Source organism: Panulirus ornatus, chromosome 10 (genome assembly GCF_036320965.1).
Source record: "Panulirus ornatus isolate Po-2019 chromosome 10, ASM3632096v1, whole genome shotgun sequence".
Lineage (NCBI taxonomy): Eukaryota > Metazoa > Arthropoda > Malacostraca > Decapoda > Palinuridae > Panulirus > Panulirus ornatus.
In genome coordinates this window covers 53,931,572-53,955,513 of record NC_092233.1, presented here as the reverse complement: position 1 = coordinate 53,955,513, position 23,942 = coordinate 53,931,572, and the positions used below count along the sequence as shown (strand labels likewise).

At 39.8% G+C, this 23,942-nt stretch overlaps 1 protein-coding gene across 1 annotated transcript in view; it reads right to left on the bottom strand.

Annotated features, from left to right (window-relative positions):
• LOC139750955 (uncharacterized) overlaps window positions 1-23,942 on the bottom strand; it is a 247,202-nt gene that overhangs the window by 180,587 nt on the left and 42,673 nt on the right. The window contains exons 4-6 of the mRNA XM_071665896.1: window positions 15,892-16,010; window positions 13,778-13,941; window positions 2,420-2,507 (exon numbers count right to left, since the gene is read on the bottom strand). Coding sequence (XP_071521997.1) covers window positions 2,420-2,507; window positions 13,778-13,941; window positions 15,892-16,010 — 371 coding nt within the window. The remainder of the gene's footprint in view (window positions 1-2,419; window positions 2,508-13,777; window positions 13,942-15,891; window positions 16,011-23,942) is intronic.

Genomic DNA, 23,942 nt, shown 5'->3' with positions numbered 1-23,942 from the left:
TTTCCACAGACCCTATACATTACATAAGATAAACATGCAATCTGAACCATTTCAGTTCTACAGGAACGCAATATCGAGTCATTTTTCAACCAGCATTTATGAATTTTGGCGCAAATAAGTCTTTTACATAATCCTACTATGCATAACTCAATATTTTGAGCTAACATTCACAAGTGATTCTATAGGAAACAAAAAAGTCACCAAAAGCAAATGCTTCATTTTTTGGCCATTAGTAGCCCATATTTCAGCCAAAGTAACTGAACTGTGACACAAAATGTCCTTCATGTACTTTACACTGTATGAATAAATCTGTGAAAACCAGTTCCAAATTTTTTAGGAGTCATACAATTGTATTTCTTTCCCACTAATCCTTCTCATTTCAACCAATGTAAATAAAAAATGCACAGCAAAAGCTATAGATCTGGGTCTCACACTCAAAAGATGTATAAGGTGAATAAGAAGGGAGATATACCAGGTATTGCATGCATTCTGCCAATGTTGGCCTTTTTAGTATCCCATAGAAAGTTTCTAACCTTTTAATGTTTCTTTTAACTTCTTCCATTAATCCACCTCTCTATCAGTATTGAAATATTTCTCATTTGTTTGTTTATTGGTTAGTTTCACGCTATCTAATTCAATCAACTATTCCTTCCTATTTAAAGGACTGCTCAGTATTGACTATTGAATGAATATTGAAACCAGAATGTTTTATTTTTCATGCAATACTGGGAGTTTGTATGCGGTAATGCTTTCTGTTGGTTTAGGAAAGAGGGCAACTAAGCTGTTCATTATGTGCATTATTGGATGATTTGCGAGGCTTCATTATAGGGCAACAAAGTGTTTTTCATGTTTGTAATCCTGTCCAGATGTAGAATGACTATACACTGGGTCTTCAGCTTAAGATGGAGCTACATTTCTGGACAACCTGTCTCCAGTTGAAACCATCTTCAAGTCGAGACAATATCTGTACAAGCTTGTTATGGTTTCCTTACCTTGTGTAGCTCTCTTATTGATATAGTTTATCATCAAAGCTTGTGATACTAGCATTTGGCTTGGAAATCTAAAACTCTTTCAGGTGTTGTATCTGGATTCCCTCTTACTATGTGACAGGGTTTCACTCTCCCTAAAACTATAGTTGTGAATGCGCTTTTTATTCCTTTAGTCTTGATTTTGAATGCCTCTAATTGTAAAAGGTTGGTATATTCAGAGAGTGTGATATTGGAAACTCTGAGAAGGGGAACATCTGCTGTGTAAATAATAACTATGTTGATTACAAGGCTCTGACTCAATGGACCCCTCCCCCTTAGTAATGGAAATTCTGGTGATGCTGTTTGTGCGTTTACATTTATTGTAGCATAATTTGATTAAGGAAGTGACAGAGTAATCTTTCAGTGATTTCTGACATGTCTAGTTGTTATAATTCATAGTGGAGGCTACTCATTCACACTTAATCATTGGCTCTGCCTATGTTTTTCTATACCTGTGCACTTCACTGCTAGGTCTCACATGTCTGACATGTTTTCTGCAATGACTTAACACTGCAGAGGTGGGACTTCTCCAGAAGCCCATATAGATTGTGGCTATAGGGGTTGTTGCCTCCTGGACACCACCTTATTTTAAGAATGATTACTCTTTAAGGGAAACAGGGCAGCAGTTCTTGGACTCAGTCTTTGGCATCCTTTATCATTGCTGCTTTGGTTTCTCTGAATATCTGGGGAAGGTATTTTATGTCAAACACTGTGTTGTTAATGTTGAAAAGTTGGTAATGGCATTTTCATGGTAACATGCTAATTTGTTTCTTTCTTATTTGACTCTTTCTTGAGACTATGTTTTCTTGTCCTAAGGATGGCCTTTTGCAGCCCTAGTATGTTTGTTATCAATGAAAGATAGCTGCCAGGATACAATCATATCGAGCTATCAAGTCTATGATCAGTTGCCTGATTGTTGTGTCTGTTCTAAGCCAGGCTGTCTAGAGTTTCCCCTCTCTTTAACTTGGTTAAATTTTGTTCTTTACAGGTGTAATTTTGAAAATATACCCACATGAATTCCTGCATTTTAATACTATTCATCATCATTTCAGTTTTCTAATCTGAATATTTACTCCTATACACCTTATATTCACTTCATAGACAAACGTACAACATCACCACACCATCAACTATGGTCCTACTTGGTGAACCTGGCTGGCTTCCTCAGCACTACAGGAGCTCCATGAAAGAGAGTCCTAGCATAGAAAGGTAAGAGGGTATGTCGGGGCATGTATGAGTAAGAATACATGTATATCACTCTCTTGACTTCATATATTCATATATGGCTACATGTATACTGGTAATTATCATAACAGCTAGAAAAAAGAATAACTCCACCACACACTCAAGATAATTTGTATGTAGTGTATCCCCCACAAAAATTTACTTACTGAGTTTTCTGTCTGTGATGGGGTCAGGGGACCAGGGCCCAGGAATGCATGCAGTGGTCCAAGCTTTACTAAGGACCTCAATTTGCTCCTGTGGGAGGAAAAGATATAATCTTACTGTTCAGCTACCAAATTATTTCCGTTTATTACCAACTTTCAGTCAGATGACTCATTAAATATACACTACATTAACAAGGAATTTCCCCTTGGGAGAACAAATTAGAGGTGGAAGGATAGAGTGAGAAAGATTTTGAGTGGTCAGTGCCTGAACATACAGGAGGGTAAGAGGCGTGCAAGGAATAGAGTGATTTGGAATGATGTGGTATACCAGGGTGGATGTACTGTCAATGGACTGAACCAGGGCATGTGAAAGGTCTGGGGTAAACCATGGAAAGGTCTGTGGGGATTGGATGCGGATAGGGAGCTAAGGCTTCAGTGCATTACATATGACAGCTAGAGATTGTGCGTGAATGAATGTGGCCTTTTTTGTCTATTTTCCTGGAGGTACCTCACTGATGCATGGGGTAGCGATGCTGTTTCTTGTGGGACAGGGTAGTGACAGGAATGGATGAAGGCAAGAAAGTATGACTATGTACAGAGAAGGGGGCCAGGTGAGGATATTCCCTCAAAGGCCCAGTCCTCTATTCTTAACGCTACCTCACTAATGCAGGAAATGGCGAATAGTATGAAAAAGAAAAAAAAAAATATATATATATATATATATATAGAGAGAGAGAAGAGAGAGAGAGAGAGAGAGAGAGAGAGAGAGAGAGAGAGAGAGAGAGAGAGAGAGAGAATGAACAGAGAAGGGGGCAAGGTGAGGATGTTCCCTCAGAGGCCCAGTCCTCTGTTCTTAACGCTACCTTGCTGATGCGGGAAATGGCGAATAGTTTGAAAAAAAAAAAAATCTATTTATTTATTTTGCTTTGTTGCTGTCTCCCGCGTTTGTGAGGTAGCGCAAGGAAACAGACGAAAGAAATGGCCCAACCCACCCACATACACATGTATATACATACACGTCCACACACGCAAATATACATACCTATACATCTCAATGTACACATATATATACACACACAGACACATACATATATACCCATGCACACAATTCACACTGTCTGCCTTTATTCATTCCCATCGCCACCTCGCCACACATGGAATACCATCCCCCTCCCCCCTCATGTGTGTGAGGTAGCGCTAGGAAAAGACAACAAAGGCCTCATTCGTTCACACTCAGTCTCTAGCTGTCATGCAATAATGCCCGAAACCACAGCTCCCTTTCCACATCCAGGTCCCACACAGCTTTCCATTTTTTTTCCCCAGACGCTTCACATGCCCTGATTCAATCCACTGACAGCACGTCAACCCCGGTATACCACATCGATCCAATTTACTCTATTCCTTGCCCGCCTTTCACCCTCCTGCATGTTCAGGCCCCAATCACTCAAAATCTTTTTCACTCCATCTTTCCACCTCCAATTTGGTCTCCCACTTCTCCTCGTTCCCTCCACCTCCGACACATATATCCTCTTGGTCAATCTTTCCTCACTCATTCTCTCCATGTGCCCAAACCATTTCAAAACACCCTCTTCTGCTCTCTCAACCACGCTCTTTTTATTTCCACACATCTCTCTTACCCTTACATTACTTACTCGATCAAACCACCTCACACCACACATTGTCCTTAAACATCTCATTTCCAGCACATCCACCCTCCTGCGCACAACTCTATCCATAGCCTATGCCTTGCAACCATACAACATTGTTGGAACCACTATTCCTTCAAACATACCCATTTTTGCTTTCCGAGATAATGTTCTCGACTTGCACACATTCTTCAAGGCTCCCAGGATTTTCACCCCCTCCCCCACCCTATGACTCACTTCCGCTTATATATATATATATATATATATATATATATATATATATATATATATATATATATATATATATATATATATATATATATATATTATCCCTGGGGATAGGGGATTAAGAATACTTCCCACGTATTCCCTGCGTGTCGTAGAAGGCGACTAAAAGGGGAGGGAGCGGGGGGCTGGAAATCCTCCCCTCTCGGGGTTTTTTTTTTTTTTTTTTTCAATTTTCCAAAAGAAGGAACAGAGAATTGGGCCAGGTGAGGGTATTCCCTCAAAGGCCCAGTCCTCTGTTCTTAACGCTACCTCGCTAATGCGGGAAATGGCGAATAGTTTGAAAGAAAGAAAAGATATATATATATATATATATATATATACATATATATATTCATTCTATATTTATTATATTTTACTTTGTCGCTGTCTCCCGCGTTAGCGAGGTAGCGCAAGGAAACAGACAAAACAATAGCCCAACCCACCCACATACACATGTATATACCTACACGTCCACATACAGAAATATACATACCTATACATCTCAATGTATACATATATATACACACACACAGACATATACATATATACACATGTACATAATTCATACTGTCTGCCTTTGTTCATTTCCCACCACCACCCCACCACACATGAAATAACAACCCCCTCCCCCTGCATGTGCGCAAGGTAGCACTAGGAAAAGACAACAAAGGCCACATTCATTCACACTCAGTCTCTAGCTGTCATGTACAATGCACTGAAACCACGGCTCCCTTTCCGCATCCAGACACTTCACATACACTGGTTCAATCCACTGGCAGCAGGTCGACCCTGGTATACCACATTGTTCCAATTCACTCTATTCCTTGCACGCCTCACACCCTCCTGCATGTTCAGGCCCCAAGCACTCAAAATCTTTTTCAAGCCATCTTTCCACCTCCAATTTGGTCTCCCACTTCTCCTCATTCCCTCCACCTCTGACATATATATCCTCTTTGTCAATCTTTCCTCACTCATTCTCTCTATGAGACCAAACCATTTCAATACACCCTCTTCTGCTCTCTCAACCACACTCTTTTTATTACCACACATCTCTCTCTCGCCCTTAATCACTTGCTCAATCAAACCACCTCACACCACATATTGTGCTCAATCATCTCATTTCCAACACATCCACCCTCCTCCACACAACCCTATCTACAGCCTACGCCTCGTAAACCATATAACATTGTTGGAACCACTATTCCTTCATACATACCCATTTTTGCTCTCCGAGATAACATTCTCGCCTTCCACACATTCTTCAGTGCTCCCAGAAACTTCACCCTCTCCCTCACCCTGTGACTCATTTCTGCTTCCATGGTTCCATCCAATGCCAAATCCACTCCTAGATATCTAAAACAATTCACTTCCTCCATTTTATCTCCATTCAAACTCATCTCCCAACTGACTTGTCGCCTCAACCCTACTGAGCCTAATAACCTTGCTCTTATTCACATTTACTCTTAACTTTCTTCTTTCACATACTTTACCAAACTCAGTCATCAGCTTCAGCAGTTTTTCACCCGAATCAGCCACCAGAGATGTATCATCAGCGAACAACAACTGACTCACTTCCTAAGCCCTCTCATCCACAACAGACTGCATACTTGCCCCTCTCTCCAAACCTTTTGCATTCACCTCCCTAACAACCCCATCCATAAACAAATTAAACAACCATGGGGACATTATGCACCCCTGCTGCAAACTGATATTCACTGAGAACCAATCACTCCCCTATCTTCCTACTTGTACACATGCCTTATATCCTTGATAAAAACTTTTCACTGCTTCTAGCAACCATATACTCTTCATACCTTCCACAGAGCATCTCTATCAACTCTATCACATGCCTTCTCCAGATCCATAAATGCTACATACAAATACATTTGTTTTTCTAAGTATTTCTTATATAAATTCCTCAACACAAACACCTGAGCCACAAATCCTCTACCACTTCTGAAACCACACTGCTCTTCCCCAATATGATGCTCTGAACATGCCTTCACCCTCTCAATCAATGCTATCCCATATAATTTCCTATGAATACTTAAACTTATATTTACATCTTTATCCCCTTTACCTTTGTACAATGGCACTATGTCTGCATTCCACCAATCCTCAGGCATTTCACCATGAACCATATATGCATTGAATATTGTCACAAACCAGTCAACAACACAGTCACCCCCTTTTTTAATAAATTCCACAGCTTTCATCTTCTGCAATGCTTTCACTACCTCTTCTCTGTTTACCAAATCATTCTCCCTAACCCTCTCACTTCGCACACCACCTCAACTAAAACACCCTATATCTGCCACTCTATCATCTAACAAATTCAATAAAACCTTCAAAATGTTCACTCCATCTCCTCCTCATTTCAACACTACCTCCCGATCAGCCCCCTTCACCGATGTTCCCATTTCTTCTCTTGTCTTATGTACTTTATTTACCTCCTTCCAAAACATCTTTTTATTCTCTCTAAAATTTAATGATACTCTCTCCAGGTTCCTTGAGATTGTTGTATGACTAGTCTTTGCCAGTAACATACTTATATGGGTACTGGATTCACAAATAATTTAAAATCCTAAGTACATCATAGGAACAACCAACAAAGGTCTTACATGCCATAAAGAAATGCTCTGAAATACTTCTGTAATTCATAGCTCCTTTCAATAACATCATACTCAAAAACTAAAATAATCTCACAGTTTCTCCTGTAATGTGATTTTCATTATGGAACTCATATATTTCCATTGCTTCTCTTACAACATACTCCTTTTTCCATTAAATCATTTTTTTAACTCCCAAAAATGTGCAAATAATAAAAGTATCCAAAGGTCTACTTCAACTCATCAGGCAATGAGTTAAAGTCCTCCACATGCATTTCTATGAAGGAGCTACATGACTAAGAACTGCTCCCTTTTAATATTTGTATAGTCCTAAAAAATCTATGTTAACAACAATGAAGCAGGATACTTTTTCTTAAGTCTCCAGTCATGGACAAAGGTTCATATCAAGAATAGGCCTTAATCAAAATATAAAAATTGATGAAAGGAAAAAAAGGAGACAGAGAAAAGTATCTTTGAATTTTGTGGATGTGTAAAACCTGTTTTTTAAATTCAAAAGTGCTAGTTCAAAGTTACTGGGAAAGACATGAGAGAGGATAGAGTTCTAAAGCTTTGAGGTGTAGGGAAAGAAAGAACTATCAAGACAACCCACCCCTTGGGTTGCCAATGGCAAAACAGTTATCAAGTGATGCAGCAGCACACCGAATTAGACTAGTTAGTGTTGTGGGCACACACGGAGCTAGCTCTCAGAAGCAAAAACCAAAGTAATAACAATAGAAGAGGGAAAGTGAAAGGGAAAGACATGAGAGAGGATAGAGTTCTAAAGCTTTGAGGTGTAGGGAAAGAAAGAACTATCAAGACAACCCACCCCTTGGGTTGCCAATGGCAAAACAGTTATCAAGTGATGCAGCAGCACACCGAATTAGACTAGTTAGTGTTGTGGGCACACACGGAGCTAGCTCTCAGAAGCAAAAACCAAAGTAATAACAATAGAAGAGGGAAAGTGAAACAACAATGCAGCATAGGGAAAGTTGGTCAGGTTTTGGAATTAGCCCAGGAAAGGTGATAAGCTGGACCACTTACAACTCTGTCAAATAGTGCACAGGTGAGAGCACAAGGACAGATCAATCCTTTGTATAAACAGAGCAAATTTTCAGAAGAAAAAAACTTTCAACATCTAAAACGGACTCCCAGTTTCTTAATGGCAGACTTAGCTATTTCTGTAATATGAGGTTTCCAGTGACACTGTGGATGTTACAGTAATAACAATAGGCTCATTGAGTCAAGAGGTGAAATTACAAATCCACTGAAGGAGGACAGTTGTGAGGAATTTTCAATAGAATGATGAGCAGGAACTGGGTTTTTGAGTCATTACACCAAACCAGACTTTGTCCACCCCATTGAGATATCCTGTCCAAGTCTAATTTCATTGAGGAAGTTGTGTCAAGATAGGATGAAGATCAAGTGAGAGAAGTAGGATCAGATTTCAAGGATGCAGATGAATGAAATGTTGACTTGTTAGTATATGAGTGCATTTGGTTACCTCTCAAAGAAAGAAAATTGTTGGTAAAAAGGAGAAAAGTGTAGGAGACTAGACAGAGCCTTGAGGGAAACAGCTGTTGTTGGAGAAAGGAGAGGTTGATCCATCAACAACCATAGAGATAGAGTGACCTGCAAGGAAACTATATAGTAGGGACCAAAGTTAAAGAAGGAAGCCAAAAGATGAGAGCTCCGAGATGAAACACCGATGCCACATCCTGTTAAAAGCTTTGGATATGTCAAAGGCAATTATATAGGATTTCCCAAAATCTTTCAGAGATGATGACCAGAAATTAATGAAGTACATACACTTAATGTTAGCACCCACTAGAGAGAGAGAGAGAGAGAGAGAGAGAGAGAGAGAGAGAGAGAGAGAGAGAGAGAGAGAGAGAGAGAGAGAGAGAGAGAGAGAGAGAGAGAGAGAGAGAGAGAGAGAGAGAGAGAGAGAGAGAGAGAGAGAGAGAGAGAGAGAGAGAGAGAGAGAGAGAGAGAGAGAGAGAGAGAGAGAGAGAGAGAGAGAGAGAGAGAGAGAGAGAGAGAGAGAGAGAGAGAGAGAGAGAGAGAGAGAGAGAGAGAGAGAGAGAGAGAGAGAGAGAGAGAGAGAGAGAGAGAGAGAGAGAGAGAGAGAGAGAGAGAGAGAGAGAGAGAGAGAGACAGAGAGAGAGACAGAGAGAGAGACAGAGAGAGAGAGACAGAGAGAGAGACAGAGAGAGAGACAGAGAGAGAGACAGAGAGAGAGACAGAGAGAGAGACAGAGAGAGAGACAGAGAGAGAGACAGAGAGAGAGAGAGAGAGAGAGAGACAGAGAGAGAGACAGAGAGAGAGACAGAGAGAGAGACAGAGAGAGAGACAGAGAGAGAGACAGAGAGAGAGACAGAGAGAGACAGAGAGAGACAGAGAGAGACAGAGAGAGAGTCTAATTGCTTGCCTTGTCCTCCAGCTTATAACTGACTTAAGTAGGGTCTGGATATGTGTGTGCTGGAAATACAGAGAGGTAGGCCTACATGTTAATTGCTGGCCAGAAGTAAGAACTGCTACGGTTACTGAGAGCCACTGCACACAGGATATATTTCTCATAAAGACATCATAAGTTGTACATCAAACTAATATCCTATACATTAGATAGTACAATATTTCACTGCAAGGGATATTTCTATTCTTGGTACATGAAACTCTTATGGTATAATTGTGATCTGCTTGCATTATTAGGTTTGTACGATTTAGCAGGTTGCTTACACTCTTAAGCATAAAAAGGATGATATATTAGTATGTCTCTTCTGTTTATGAATGGGATGAGTATGAGCCAGAAAAGGGACACTTGGAATTATTGTAATTACTGGACTGTTGGTCATAACAACAGGATGTAGCCAAGTCCTTGGGGACATTACCCCAGATAACAATGAAATTATTTTGTTGTTCTCTGAAGCGAGTTGCCTGATCTGTCAGAAAACTAAAACTGTGAGACAGTTCAACTTGTTTTTCACTATTTTCTACTGAAGAGTCAGAGAGTTTGACTTTGTAATTTCCATATTAGTAACTCAATCATGTGTAAACCTAAGACTTTGGTGTTAAAATAATTTTGTAGTTTGTCTAGCAAAGGATAATTCTATGTCTGTTATGGGATCTGCATTACCATTAGAATCAATAAGGGGGCTTTGAAAGATTTAAAGACAGCCTACTTCCAACACAGCAAGAATGCATTCACCCTGCATAATTAAATGAGGGATGCTCAAAACTAGCAGCAGAATGACAGACAAAGAGACTAACAAGAATTAACACTGCTTTCTATGTACAAAAACAAAAGTAAATGATTTGGTATAGATCCCTGAGACTAATACATAATTTCTTTGACACATGGAGAAGCATCAGTGAGAGAGACAAATTATTTTTTGTTTGAATTCTTGATGTTCTTTAACCTATGTTGGCCTGACTACTGTTGAATTATTTTGATCTACCCTTACCGAGTGCAGCTAGGTACAGACACAAACTATTTACGAAAGATCACATGTATAGGGTAGGTGGTGGAGTTTTGATCTATGTTGATAACAATCTTAGTGCTATTAAGATAAACAAAGTAGACACATACACTTACGACTCTCTTTACATTTGAATTAATGACAAGTTCAAAAGTAAAGTACATCTCGGTGTTATCTACGGACCTCCTATGCATAAAGAAGATGATGATAAGATATTATACAATGAAATCAAAACCGTAATAAACAATAAAAAGGTTATAATAGAAGGAGACTTCAACAGTCAGAACATAAACTGGAACACGTTAACAGGTGACCAAGAGGGAATGAGACTAACAGAACTGATTGAAGATGCTTTTCTAGAACAATTAATTAAAAAACCAACAAGGGTAAAAGCATTCTTGATCTTATCCTCACCAGTGACACAAACTTAATCAACTTTTGTGAAGTATGTAAGAGTTTGTCAAACAGCGATCATAGTTTGATTAGATTAGAGATAAATTCAGATTATGAAATAAATGACAACAAACTCAACCCCAGATTACATGCAAGCAAATTTTGAAAACATAAGACAAGAAATTCATAGTACCAATTGGGCAAAACTTTTTGATGTTCACATAGTAGAGGAAATGTGGAATAATTCTAAAAGCACACTACTTAGTACTGAAAAACATATTCCACAAATTATGAAGAGAACTTGCAATATTTCAAAACCATCATGGATGAACCATACTAAATTATTCTTTTAACTCCATGTTCACAACTGAAAAAACATATCGAATACTGCAACCAATGAAAATGTTTCAAGGATCTGAAGAAGAGTTGAAGGTTAGAGATGTAAAGATCTCTGAAGTATTTAAACACCTGAACCAATTAAACCCTAACAAATCCAATTGCCCTGATAACTTACCTCCAAGATTTTAAAAGATCAGGAGAAAGCTGATATACCCCATAACAAAAATATTCAACAAATCTCTATCGGATGGCCAGGTGCCAACTGGCTGAAAACAAACAAATATATGCTATTCCTATATATATAAAGGGGACAAAAAGTGTGATTTGAACCACCACCCAATTAGCCTTACGTCCGTGTTAGGTAAAATGATGGAAAAATAATACGAGATAAAACTGTCAAGTTTCTAGAGAACACAAAATCATATCGGACAACCAACACGGTTCCACTATAGAAGATCCTGCCTGATGAATTTGCAAGAATTCTTTAATGTTATTCATCAGAACTGGGACAAGAAATTACCGTCTGATGTAGTATAGTCAGCTTACCAAAAGGCTTTTGATGAAGTACCTCAAAAGAGACTTTTACATATACTAAAAGCACGTGGAATCGGTGCTGAACTCTGCACATGGATCAGAGACTGGCTTATCAGAAAAAGCAGCGTGTAGTATCAAACGGCAAAGCCTCAGATTGGTTAGATGTAATGAGTGGTGTGCCACAGGGGTCGGTCCTAGGCCCAATTCTTTTCATAATATACATTAATGACCTAGAACTCGGTCTCATATCTAAGATATCCAAATTTTACTGATGATACTACACTAGGAGGTAGAGCTGTAAACAGGCGGGACTGTGAAATGATTCAAAGAGATCTTAACTTACTAGCAAAGTGGTCAGACAGATGGTAAATGAAGTTTAATACACACGTGTAAAGTTATGTACTTTGGAGAAAGAATATACGTTACAACTACAAACTATTCAGAAACTCTCTAACTAAAGTAAATGAAGAAAAGGACTTTGGAGTTGTCATAAACATCAATTTGAAATACTCTAAACAGTGCCAAGCAGCAACTAAAAAAGGCACCCAAATGTTAGATTTCATTGCCAAAAACATAGATTACAAGATACCAGAAACAATTCTCACACTTTATAATTCTCTAGTAAGACCACATCTTGAACATGCAGTCAAATTTTGGTCCCCCAAACTATAAAAAAAAGATGAGGAAAAATTAGAGCAAGTACAAAGATGCGCGACAAAATTGATCCCATCCCTTAGAAATCTGGCATACAAAGAGAGGCAAGAACAATTGAATATCTTCCTCAAAAAATTTACACTTTGCGGTGGCTTAATCCAAGTGTTCAAAATTCTGAACAAGTTCGATAAAGTCAACAACAAGCATTGTTTTGAAATACAAGAAAATGCAGTTCCTAGGACAAATGGAATAAAACTCAAAGCTAAAAGATGTAGTATGGATGTGGTAAAAGCTTCTTTTCCTATAGATGTGTTGAGCACTGAAATAAGTTACCATTAAATGTAGTGAATGCTAAAACTATGAATACCTTCAAAAGTCATTTAGACAAAAATTTTATGAATTAAGGTATACTCAGAAAAATACCAGAAATAAACATATACACTTTAGCAATAATGGGGACACTAGAATGCTAATGTGTAGCAGTGGGAAGTTGGTGGTAGCTTACAAAACTACTGAGCAGATTTTTTTTGTCGTTATATCTTTTTTCTTTTTTTTAAGACAACCCAGTCATGGGCCAGTCAGGCCTCCCGTTGTCTGTCTTTCTCATGTAAACTCATGTAAATTATCTTTTGTCCCTTTTGATTTCCTGGACTAGTTCACACCTGCAAAGTTCATATTTTCCCCCTATCCATCCTGGCTTTGCTTTGGTTCCCGACGATATCTTTCCTGATCTGTATTTACCTATCAAAACTTTTTTCATATTATTCATCCATTCTTGGTCGGTTTTAACCTCCTATAACCCTTATCTGCTAATGAGAGAAATACCAAAAATGTCTAATTCACTTCATCAAGCATTGATAGAAACTTCAATTTCCTTAGAATTATCTTCAAACATTCTGAGTGACCCTATACTGCCTGCATACTTGAAACCTAAGCATCAAAAAAGTCAGTGAGTTACATCTCTCTTGAAGTACTTCAGATGAAACATGCATCTAATTCTACTTCAAATTGAAAAAATGCCTTGGAAGCATTAGCTCCTCATCTATGGCATATGCATCCATGGATCATTCTGGCTTTTGTTGGTCTTTCTGATCAATCCTGGTACCTTTTTGTCACTTACTGACTTCTTTTAGTCTTTTCAAGTTTTCTTCATTTAGTCCAAACCTTCCTTAACATACAATAAATTCCAATAAAATTTTCCCATTAGTTAGGTAACCTGACTTCTTTAATCTTGACCTGAATTCCTCATTTAGTACTAACATTCCTACTTAGTCCTGATTTCCTCTAAATATTCAAATATCCTTATCTCTTTAAAGTTTGATTTGTAATGACCCCTCTTTATAAAGACCTACCAAAACCTCCCCTGACTTTTTACTTTTGTACCTTTTCTGTCATGTGTTACTCTAACTTCTTTTAACTTCCTCTCACCCCAGACCCCCAACTAACCTGTATGTCTAGCAGGAACTCATCAGAAGTGCTGGTAACAGGGCGGTAGAGAGCACGAGGATAGTACTGCTGTAGGTTGAGGCCTGGGTGACATACGCTCTTAATGTCCAAGTTGGAGGCATTGTGCACAAGCAGATACACACTCTTCACTTCATTGCCAGTAGCTGCAAGTGGAGAAGGGGTTTATGGTAGTAGTGGGGTTGTGGTGTCAAAAAGTGGTTAGAGGTTCTGGAAATGTTTATAATAGTAAAGGCATAGAGCAATGCCATGCAATGTTTGTAGTAGCAATGGTAGTTACTGTATGGGGTTTTGCGAGAAAGAAGGGGATGGTTAGAGCTGCAAAAGTGGTCAAAGGAAGTGAGAACAAAGATGGGTAGGCAGTTCACGGTGGTTATGAGGGAACAGAAGATATCATGAGATTCTGAAGGAAAATACTTATGAGGTTTGTCAAGTTTAATGCTAAGACACTGATAATGTGGTGGAACATTACTAAGATAGTGAGGTCAATGAGGGGTACTAATAATGGGATGACAAATTAACATATTCATGAGATTGCAGAACAAGATAGAAACTGATGATGGGGGGAAAAATAACAGTGAAGTTGTCAAGAAGCATGATACTGATGGCATTTTTGGTTGAAATAAAATGTGATGGGGATATGGGAAAGAAAGAGCAAAACATTTATGGATGTACTGAGATGGAGTAAGACTTTCATGGTAGTTCTGAAAGCTCAAGATATTGACTTAAGCCATGCTGGATTCAGGAATCATTGGATTTGTGGAGGGGTAAGACAGACAGTATTATGAAGCTGAGAAAAAGTAAATAGGGCAATTGTAGGATTGTGAAGAAGAGGTTAAGACAGAGTTTAGGAGGCAATTAAGGCACTGGTAGCCTTGTGAAGGAGTAAGACAATGATGATTTTAATCAGGTGAGTAAAATATTACTGGGGTTACATAGATGGCAGAAAGTGGCAAAAAGACTGAAAACATGAATACATGACCCTTAAAGTCATAAATTTGGAGTTGGCCAGAAATACTGATGAAGAAGAAAGTCTAAAGGGTGAGTGGTCTTTTGGAGTAAATGAGATGAGTAAGAGACTGGTAAGACTGCGAAGGGATGAGAAGAAAAGTAAAACAATAGTGTTGATGAAATAAAGTGAAGATGTTGAAGCAGTTTAAGACGGTGATGGGAGTTAATTACTTGGAACCAGACAATCTTGGTGCTTTACAAAGAGGGATATTTGTGAAGAAGTGAGATAAAAAAGTAACATAGGAGGTTGTGAATATAAGAAAAAGTTCAGGTCTGTAATAATAAGTTCATCGATACAAACTCTTTCCACACAAGTTATTTTCTCCCTTTCTCTCTCACAGTAAAACTCACAGAAACATATCAGCACCAGTCTGTTTACTGTTCTTAAGGAGTTGTGTATCTTTGCTGGAATGGGTTCAGTGGAAGTAATGCAAAATTTTGTATCTGAAGTACAAAGGACCAAGCTGCGGAGGGAGAGGACAAGAACCACAGTCTAAGAAGCAGTAGGAAAAGGGTAAAAGGGTAAAAATAATTATGCTTTTAAATTCCTCATGAGTTTGATAATGTGATCATTGTACGGTTCTTTGAGATAGGGATTAAAATGGCCTCTCAGAGGAATTTTATAAGGGGTACAAAGTTTCTTTCAGGTCTCCTTCCCTTCTCCACTTGCTATGTAGGTTCACACAAAAGTAAATGCTAATGTTCAGTACATGTTAGCATTTTCTGAGTTCCCAGGAAATTCCTGGGTCCCCTCTTGGACCCTGAGGCCTGAGTACAGTGTAACCCCTGCACCTCCCCCTCTCACTGGCCGTGGGGATGAACTGATCAGCTAAAGGGCACAACAGAATAATAAACAAGAGAGGTCTGAAAACATGGGGGGGGGGGGTGAGAATACTTTTATGGTAACAGAACAGGTGAACCATGGAAACATGGTATGTGGTGAAGAATTAAAAAATGAGGAAGAACAAAAAGAAGTGCATGAAATTGTACAGCAAATAAAAAGAGATGAGAAATGGGGGCTTCACAAATGCCAAAATTTCTCCTGCATGCACAAATCTTGATAACACATCTCTCATCAGACTTACAGATTTGAATAGGGGCTTCAAAATTGTCGCTGAAGCTGTTTATAGCCATGTTGAGATCCTCAGCCTCAAAGTAACCAAAATCAGCCTCTCCATCACGCATCTTCTTTAGGCAGTCCACCCTATGGAAAAACACAATGAATTTACTTAAGAGAGAGAGGACAGAAAAGAAAGTAGTAGATGAAGAGAAGGAGAGTTTTGGATAGAGGGGCAAATATGCAGTTTGATGTGGATGAAAGGGCCTGGGAAGTGAGTCAGTTGTTGTTTGCCAATGATTCACCCTAATGGCTGATTCATGTGAGAAACTGCAGAGGTTGGTGACTGGAAAAGTGTGTGAAAGGAGAAAGTTGAGAGTAAATGTGAATAAGAGCAAGGTTATTAGGTTCTGTAAGGTTGAGGGACATGTTAATTGGGATGTAAGTTTGAATGGAGAAAAATTGGATGAAGTGAAGTGTTTTAGATATCTGGGAGTGGACTTAGCAGAGAATGGAACCATGGAAGCAGAAGTGAGTCACATGGTGGTGGAGGGGGTGAAGGTTCCGGCAGTGATGAAGAATGTGTAGAAGGAGAGAACATTATCTCGGAGAGCAAAAATGGGTACATTTGAAAGAACAGTAGTTCCAACAATGTTTTATGGTTGCGAGGCATGGGCTATACATAAGGTTGTACAGAGGAGGGTGGATGTGTTGGAAATGAAATGTTTGAGGATAATATGTGGTGTGAGGTGGTTTGATCAAGTAAGTATTGAAAGGGTAAGAGAGAGATGTGTGGAAATGAAAAAAGTGAGGTTGAGAGAGAAGAGGGTGTGTTGAAATGGTTTGGATATATGGAGAGAATGAGTGAGGAAAGATTGACTAAAAGGATATATATGTCAGAGGTGGAGCAAACAAGGAGAAGCGAGAGACCAAACTGGAGGTGGAGGGATGGAGTGAAAAATGATTTTGAGTGACTAGGGCCTGAACATACAGGAGGGTGAGAGGCATGCAAGGAATAGAGTGAATTGAAATGTGGTATACCGGGGTCAATGTGCTGTCAATGGACTAAACCAGTGCATGTGAAGCATCTGGGGTAAACCATGGACAGGTCTGCAGGGCCTTGATGTGAGGAGGGAGCTGTAGTTTCGGTGAATTGCACATGACAGCTAGAGATTGAGTGTGAACAAATGTGATCTTTCTGTCTGTTTTCTTGGTGCTACCTCACTGAAACAGGGCATGGCGATGCTTTTTTCCTGTGGATCAGGGTAGCACCAGGAATGGATGAAGGCAAGCAAGTATGAACTTATACATGTGTATGTATGTATATGTCTGCATATGTGTATGTATAAATATGTATATATTGCGTAAGACAAGGGAACAAATGGGAACTTCAGTGAAGGGGGCTAATAGGTAGGTGATAACAAGCTGCGGTGATGTGAGAAGGAGAAGGAGTGAGTATTTTGGAGGTTTGTTGAATGTGTTTGACGATAGAGTGGCAGATATAGGGTGTTTTGGTCGAGGTGGTGTGCAAAGTGAGAGGGTTAGGGAGAATGATTTGGTACAGAGAGAGAAGGTAGTAAAGGCTTTGCGGATGATGAAAGCCGGCAAGGCAGCGGGTTTGGATGATACTGCACTGGAATTTATTAAGAAAGGGGGTGACTGTATTGTTGACTGGTTGGTAAGGATATCTACTGTATGTATGACTCATGGTGTGGTGCCTGAGGACTGGCGGAATGCTTGCATAGTGCCATTGTACAAAGGCAAAGGGGATAAAAGTGAATGCTCAAATTACAGAGGTATAAGTTTGTTGAGTATTTCTAGGAAATTACATGGGAGCGTATTGATTGAGAGGGTGAAGGCACATATAGAGCATTACATTAGGGAAGAGCAGTTTGGTTTCAGAAGTGGTAGAGGATGTGTGGATCAGGTGTTTGCTTTGAAGAATGTATGTGAGAAATACTTAGAAAAGCAAATGGATTTGTATGTAGCATTTATGGATCTGGAGAAGGCATATGATAGAGTTGATAGAGATGCTCTGTGGAGGGTATTAAGAATATATGGTGTGGTAGGCAAGTTGTTAGAAGCAGTGAAAAGTTTTTATCGAGGATGTAAGGCATGTGTACTTGTAGGAAGAGAGGAAAGTGACTGGGTCTCAGTGAATGTTGGTTCGCGGCAGGGGTGTGCGGTCTCCATGGTTGTTTAATCTGTTTATGGATGGGGTTGTTAGGAAGGTGAATGCAGGAGTTTTGGAAAGAGGGGAGAGTATGCAGTCTGTTGTGGATGAGAGAGCCTGGGAAGTGAGTCAGTTATTGTTCGCTGATGATACAGCGTTGGTGGCTGATTTGGGTGAGAAAGTGCAGAAGCTGATGACTGAGTTTGGTAAAGTGTGTGAATGAAGAAAGCTGAGAGTAAATGTGAATAAAAGCAAGGTTATTAGGTACAGTTGGGTTGAGGGACAAGTCAATTGTGAGGTAAGTTTGAATGGAGAAAAACTGGAGGAAGTGAAGTGTTTTAGATATCTGGGAGTGGATTTGGCAGCGGATGGAACCATGGAAGTGGAAGTGAATCATAGGATGAGGGAGAGGGCAAAAGTTCTGGGAGTGTTGAAGAATCTGTGGAAGTCGAGAACATTATCTCGGAAAGCAAAAATGGGTATGTTTGAAGGAATAGTAGTTCCAACAATGTTATATGGTTGCGAGGTGTGGGCTATAAATAGAGTTGTGCAGAGGAGGGTGGATGTGCTGGAAATGAGATGTTTGAGGACAATATGTGGTGTAAGGTGGTTTGATTTGGCCTAACCCACCCACATACACATGTATATACACACAAGTCCACACACACACACATATACATATCTATACATTTCAACGTATATATATATATATATATATATATATATATATATATATATATATATATATATATATATATATATATATATATATATATATATACATACACAGACGTATACATATATAAACATGTACATAATTAACACTTGCTGCCTTTATTCATTCCTGTCACCACCCCGCCACACATGAAACGACAACCCCCTCCCCCTGCATGCGCACGAGGTAGTGCCAGGAAAAGGCAACAAAGGCTACATTCGTTCACACTCAATCTATGGCTGTCATGCATAATACACAGCTCCCTTTCCAAATCCAGGCATCACAAAACTTTCAATGGTTCACTCCAGACGTTTCACATGCCCTGGTTCAATCCATTAACGGCAAGTCTACCCCAGTATACCACATCATTCTAATTCACTCTATTCCTTGCACGCCTTTCACCCTCCTGCATGTTCAGGCCCCGATTGCTCAAAATCTTTTTCACTCCATCTTTCCACCTCTAATTTGGTCTCCCACTTCTCGTTCCCTCTACCTCTGACACATATATCCTCTTTGTCAATCTTTCCTCACTCATTCTCTCCATGTGACTAAATCATTTCAATACACCCTCTTCCGCTCTCTCAACCACACTAAGTCACCAGCTTCTGCAGTTTCTCACTCGAAATAGCCACCAGCGCTGTATCATCAGCGAACAACAACTGACTCACTTCCCAAGCCCTCTCATCCACAACAGACTGCATACTTGCCCCTCTCTCCAAAACTCTTGCATTCACCTCCCTAACAACCCCATCCATTAAAAAATTAAACAACCATGGAAACGTCACGCACCCCTGCCGCAAACCAACATTCACTGAGAACCAATCACTTTCCTCTCTTCTTACTCGTACACATCCTTTACATCCTCGATAAAAACTTTTCACTGCTTCTAGCAACTTTCCTCCCACACCATATATTCTTAATACCTTCCACAGAGCATCTCTATCAATTCTATCATATGTCTTCTCCAGATCCATAAATGCTACATACAGATCTATTTCCTTTTCTAAGCATATCTCACATACATTCTTCAGAGCAAACACCTAATCCACACATCCTCTACCACTTCTGAAACCAAACTCCTCTTCCCCAATCTGCCTTTGTACAATGGCACTATGCATGCATTCCACCAATCCTCAGGCACCTCACCATGAGTCATACATACATTACATATCCTTATCAACCAGTCTGGAAACACAGTCACCCCATTTTGTTATAAATTCGACTGCAATACCATCCAAACCCGATGCCTTGCTGGCATTCATCTTCTGCAAAGCTTTTAATATCTCTTCTCTGTTTACCAAATCATTCTCTCTAACCCTCTCACTTCGCACATCATCTCGACCAAAACACCCTATATCTGCCACTCTATCATTTAACACATTCAACAAACCTTCAAAATACTCACTCCTACTTCTCACATCACCACTACTTGTCATCAACTCCCATTAGACCCCTTCACTGAAGTTCCCATTTGTTCTCTTGTCTTACAAACTTTATTTACCTCCTTCCAAAACATCTTTTTATTCTCCCTGAAATTTAATGATACTCTCTCACCCCAACTCTCATTTGCCCTCTTTTTCACCTCTTTCACCTTTCTCTTGACCTCCCGCCTCCTTCTTTTATGCATCTTCCAATCATTTGGACTATTTCCCTGCAAAAATCTTCCAAATGCCTCTCTCTTCTCTTTCACTAATAATCTTACTTCTTCATCCCACCACTCAATACCCTTTCTAATCTGCCCACCTCCCACGCTTCTCATGCCACAAGAATCTTTTGCGCAAGCCATTACTGCTTTCCTAAATACATCCCATTACTCCCCCACTCCCCTTACGTCCTTTGCTCTCACCTTTTTCCACTCTGCACTCAGTCTCTCCTGGTACTTCCTCACACAAGCCTCCTTCCCAAGCTCACTTACTCTCACCACTCTCATCACCCTAACAGTCTCTCTTCTTTTCTGAAAACCTCTACAAATCTTCACCTTCGCCTCCACAAGATAATGATCAGACATCCCTCCAGTTGCACCTCTCAGCATATTAACATCCAAAAGTCTCTTTCACATGCCTGTCAATCAAAACGTAGTCTAATAATGCTCTCTGGCCATCTCTCCTACTTACATACTTATACTTATGTATATCTCTCTTTTTAAACCAGGTATTCCTAATCACCAGTTCTTTTTCAGCACAAAAATGTACAAGCTCTTCACCATTTCCATTTAAAACACTGAACACCTCATGTACACCAATTATTCCCTCAACTGTCACATTACTCACCTTTGCATTCAAATCACCCATCAGTATAACCCGGTTTCGTGCATCAAAACTATATATATATATATATATATATATATATATATATATATATATATATATATATATATATATAGATATAGATATATATATATATATATATATATATATATATATATATATATATATATATATATTCATTTATTTTGCTTTGTCGCTGTCTCCCGCGTTAGCGAGGTAGCGCAAGGAAACAGACGAAAGAATGGCCCAACCCACCCACATACACATGTATATACATACACACCCACACACGCAAATATACATACCTATACATCTCAACGTACACATATATATACACACACAGACATATACATATATATATACATGTACATAATCCATACTGTCTACCTCTATTCATTCTCATCGCCACCCCAACACACATGAAATAACAACCCCCTACTCCTTCATGTGTGCGAGGTAGTGCTAGGAAAAGACAACAAAGGCCACATTCGTTCACACTCAGTCTCTAGCTGTCATGTAATAATGCACCGAAATCACAGCTCCCTTTCCACATCCACGCCCCACAGAACTTTCCCTGGTTTACCCTAGATGCTTCACATGCCCTGGTTCAATCCATTGACAGCACGTCGACCCCGGTATACCACATCGTTCCAATTCAGTCTCTTCCTTGTACGCCTTTCACCCTCCTGCATGTTCAAGCCCCGATCACTCAAAATCTTTTTCACTCCATCTTTCCACCTCCAATTTGGTCTCCCACTTCTCGTTCCCTCCACCTCCGACACATATATCCTCTTGGTCAATCTTTCCTCACTCATTCTCTCTATGTGACCAAACCATTTCAAAACACCCTCTTCTGCTCTCTCAACCACACTCTTTTTATTACCACACATCTCTCTTACCCTTACTTTACTTACTCGATTAAACCATCTCACACCACATCTTGTCCTCAAACATCTCATTTCCAGCACATCCACCCTCCTGCACATAACTCTATCCATAGCCCACGCCTCCAAACAATACAACATTGTTGGAACCACTATTCCTTTAAACATACCCATTTTTGCATTCCGAGATAATGTTCTCAACTTCCACACATTCTTCAAGGCTCCCAGAATATTCGCCCCCTCCTCCACCCTTTGATTCACTTCCACTTCCATGGTTCCATCCACTGCCAGATCCACTCCCAGATATCTAAAACACTTTACTTCCTCCAGTTTTTCTCCATTCAAACTTACCTCCCAATTGACTTGACCCTCAACCCTAATGTACCTAATAACGTTGCTCTTATTCACATTTACTCTTAACTTTCTTCTTTCACATACCTTACCAAACTCAGTCACTAGCTTCTGCAGTTTCTCACATGAATCAGTCACCAGCGCTGTATCATCAGCGAACAATAACTGACTCACTTCCCAAGCTCTCTCATCCACATCAGAATGCATACTTGCTACTCTTTCCAAAACTCTTGCATTCACCTACCTAACAACCCCATCCATAAACAAATTAAACAACCATGGAGACATCACACACCCCTGCCGTAAACCTACATTCACTGAGAAACAATCACTTTCCTCTCTTCCTACACGTACACACGCATCACATCCTCGATAGAAACTTTTCACTGCTTCTAACAACTTGCCTCCCACACCATATATTCTTAATACCTTCCACAGAGCATCTCTATCAACTCTATCATATGCCTTCTCCAGATCCATAAATGCTACTTACAAATCCATTTGCTTTTCTAAGTATTTCTCACATACATTCCTCAAAGCGAACACCTGATCCACACATCCTCTACCACTTCTAAAACCACACTGCTCTTCCCCAATCTGATACTCTGTACATGCCTTTACCCTCTCAATCAATACCCTCCCATAAAATTTCCCAGGAATACTCAGCAAACTTATACCTCTGTAATTTGAGCACTCACCTTTGTCCCCTTTGCCTTTGTACAATGGCACTATGCAAGCATTCCGCCACTCCTCAGGCACCTCACCATGAATCATATTACATTAAATAACCTCACCAACCAGTCAACAATACAGTCACCCTCTTTTTAAATAGATTCCACTGCAATACCATCCAAACCGAATGCCTTGCCTACTTTCATCTTCCGCAAAGCTTTTACTACCTCTTCTCTGTTTACCAAATCATTTTCCCTAACCCTCTCACTTTGCACACCACCTCGACCAAAATATCCTATATCTGCCACTCTATCATCAAACACATTCAACAAACCTTCAAAATACTCACTCCACCTCCTTCTCACATCACCACTACTTGTTATCACCTCCCCATTAGCCCCCTTCACTGAAGTTCCCATTTGTTCCCTTGTATTACGCACTTTATTTACCTCCTTCCAAAACATCTTTTTATTCTCCCTAAAATTTAATGATCCTCTCTCACCCCAACTCTCATTTGCCCTCTTTTTCACCTCTTGCACCTTTCTCTTGACCTCCTGCCTCTTTCTTTTATACATCTCCCACTCATTTGCATTATTTCCCTGCAAAAAATCGTCCAAATGCCTATCTCTTCTCTTTCACTAATAATCTTACTTCTTCATCCCACCACGCGCTACCCTTTCTAATCAACCCACCTCCCACGCTTCTCATGCCACAAGCATATTTTGCGCAAGTCATCACTGCTTCCCTAAATGCATCCCATTCCTCCCCTACTCCCCTTAAATTCTTTGTTCTCACCTTTTTCCATTCTGTACTCAGTCTCTCCTGGTACTTCCTCACACAAGGCTCCTTCCCAAGCTCACTTACTCTCACTACTCTCTTCACCCAAACATTCTCTCTTCTTTTCTGAAAACACATACAAATCTTCACCTTCGCCTCCACAAGATAATGATCAGACATCCCTCCAGTTGCACCTTTCAGCACATTAACATCCAAAAGTCTCTCTTTTGCACGCCTATC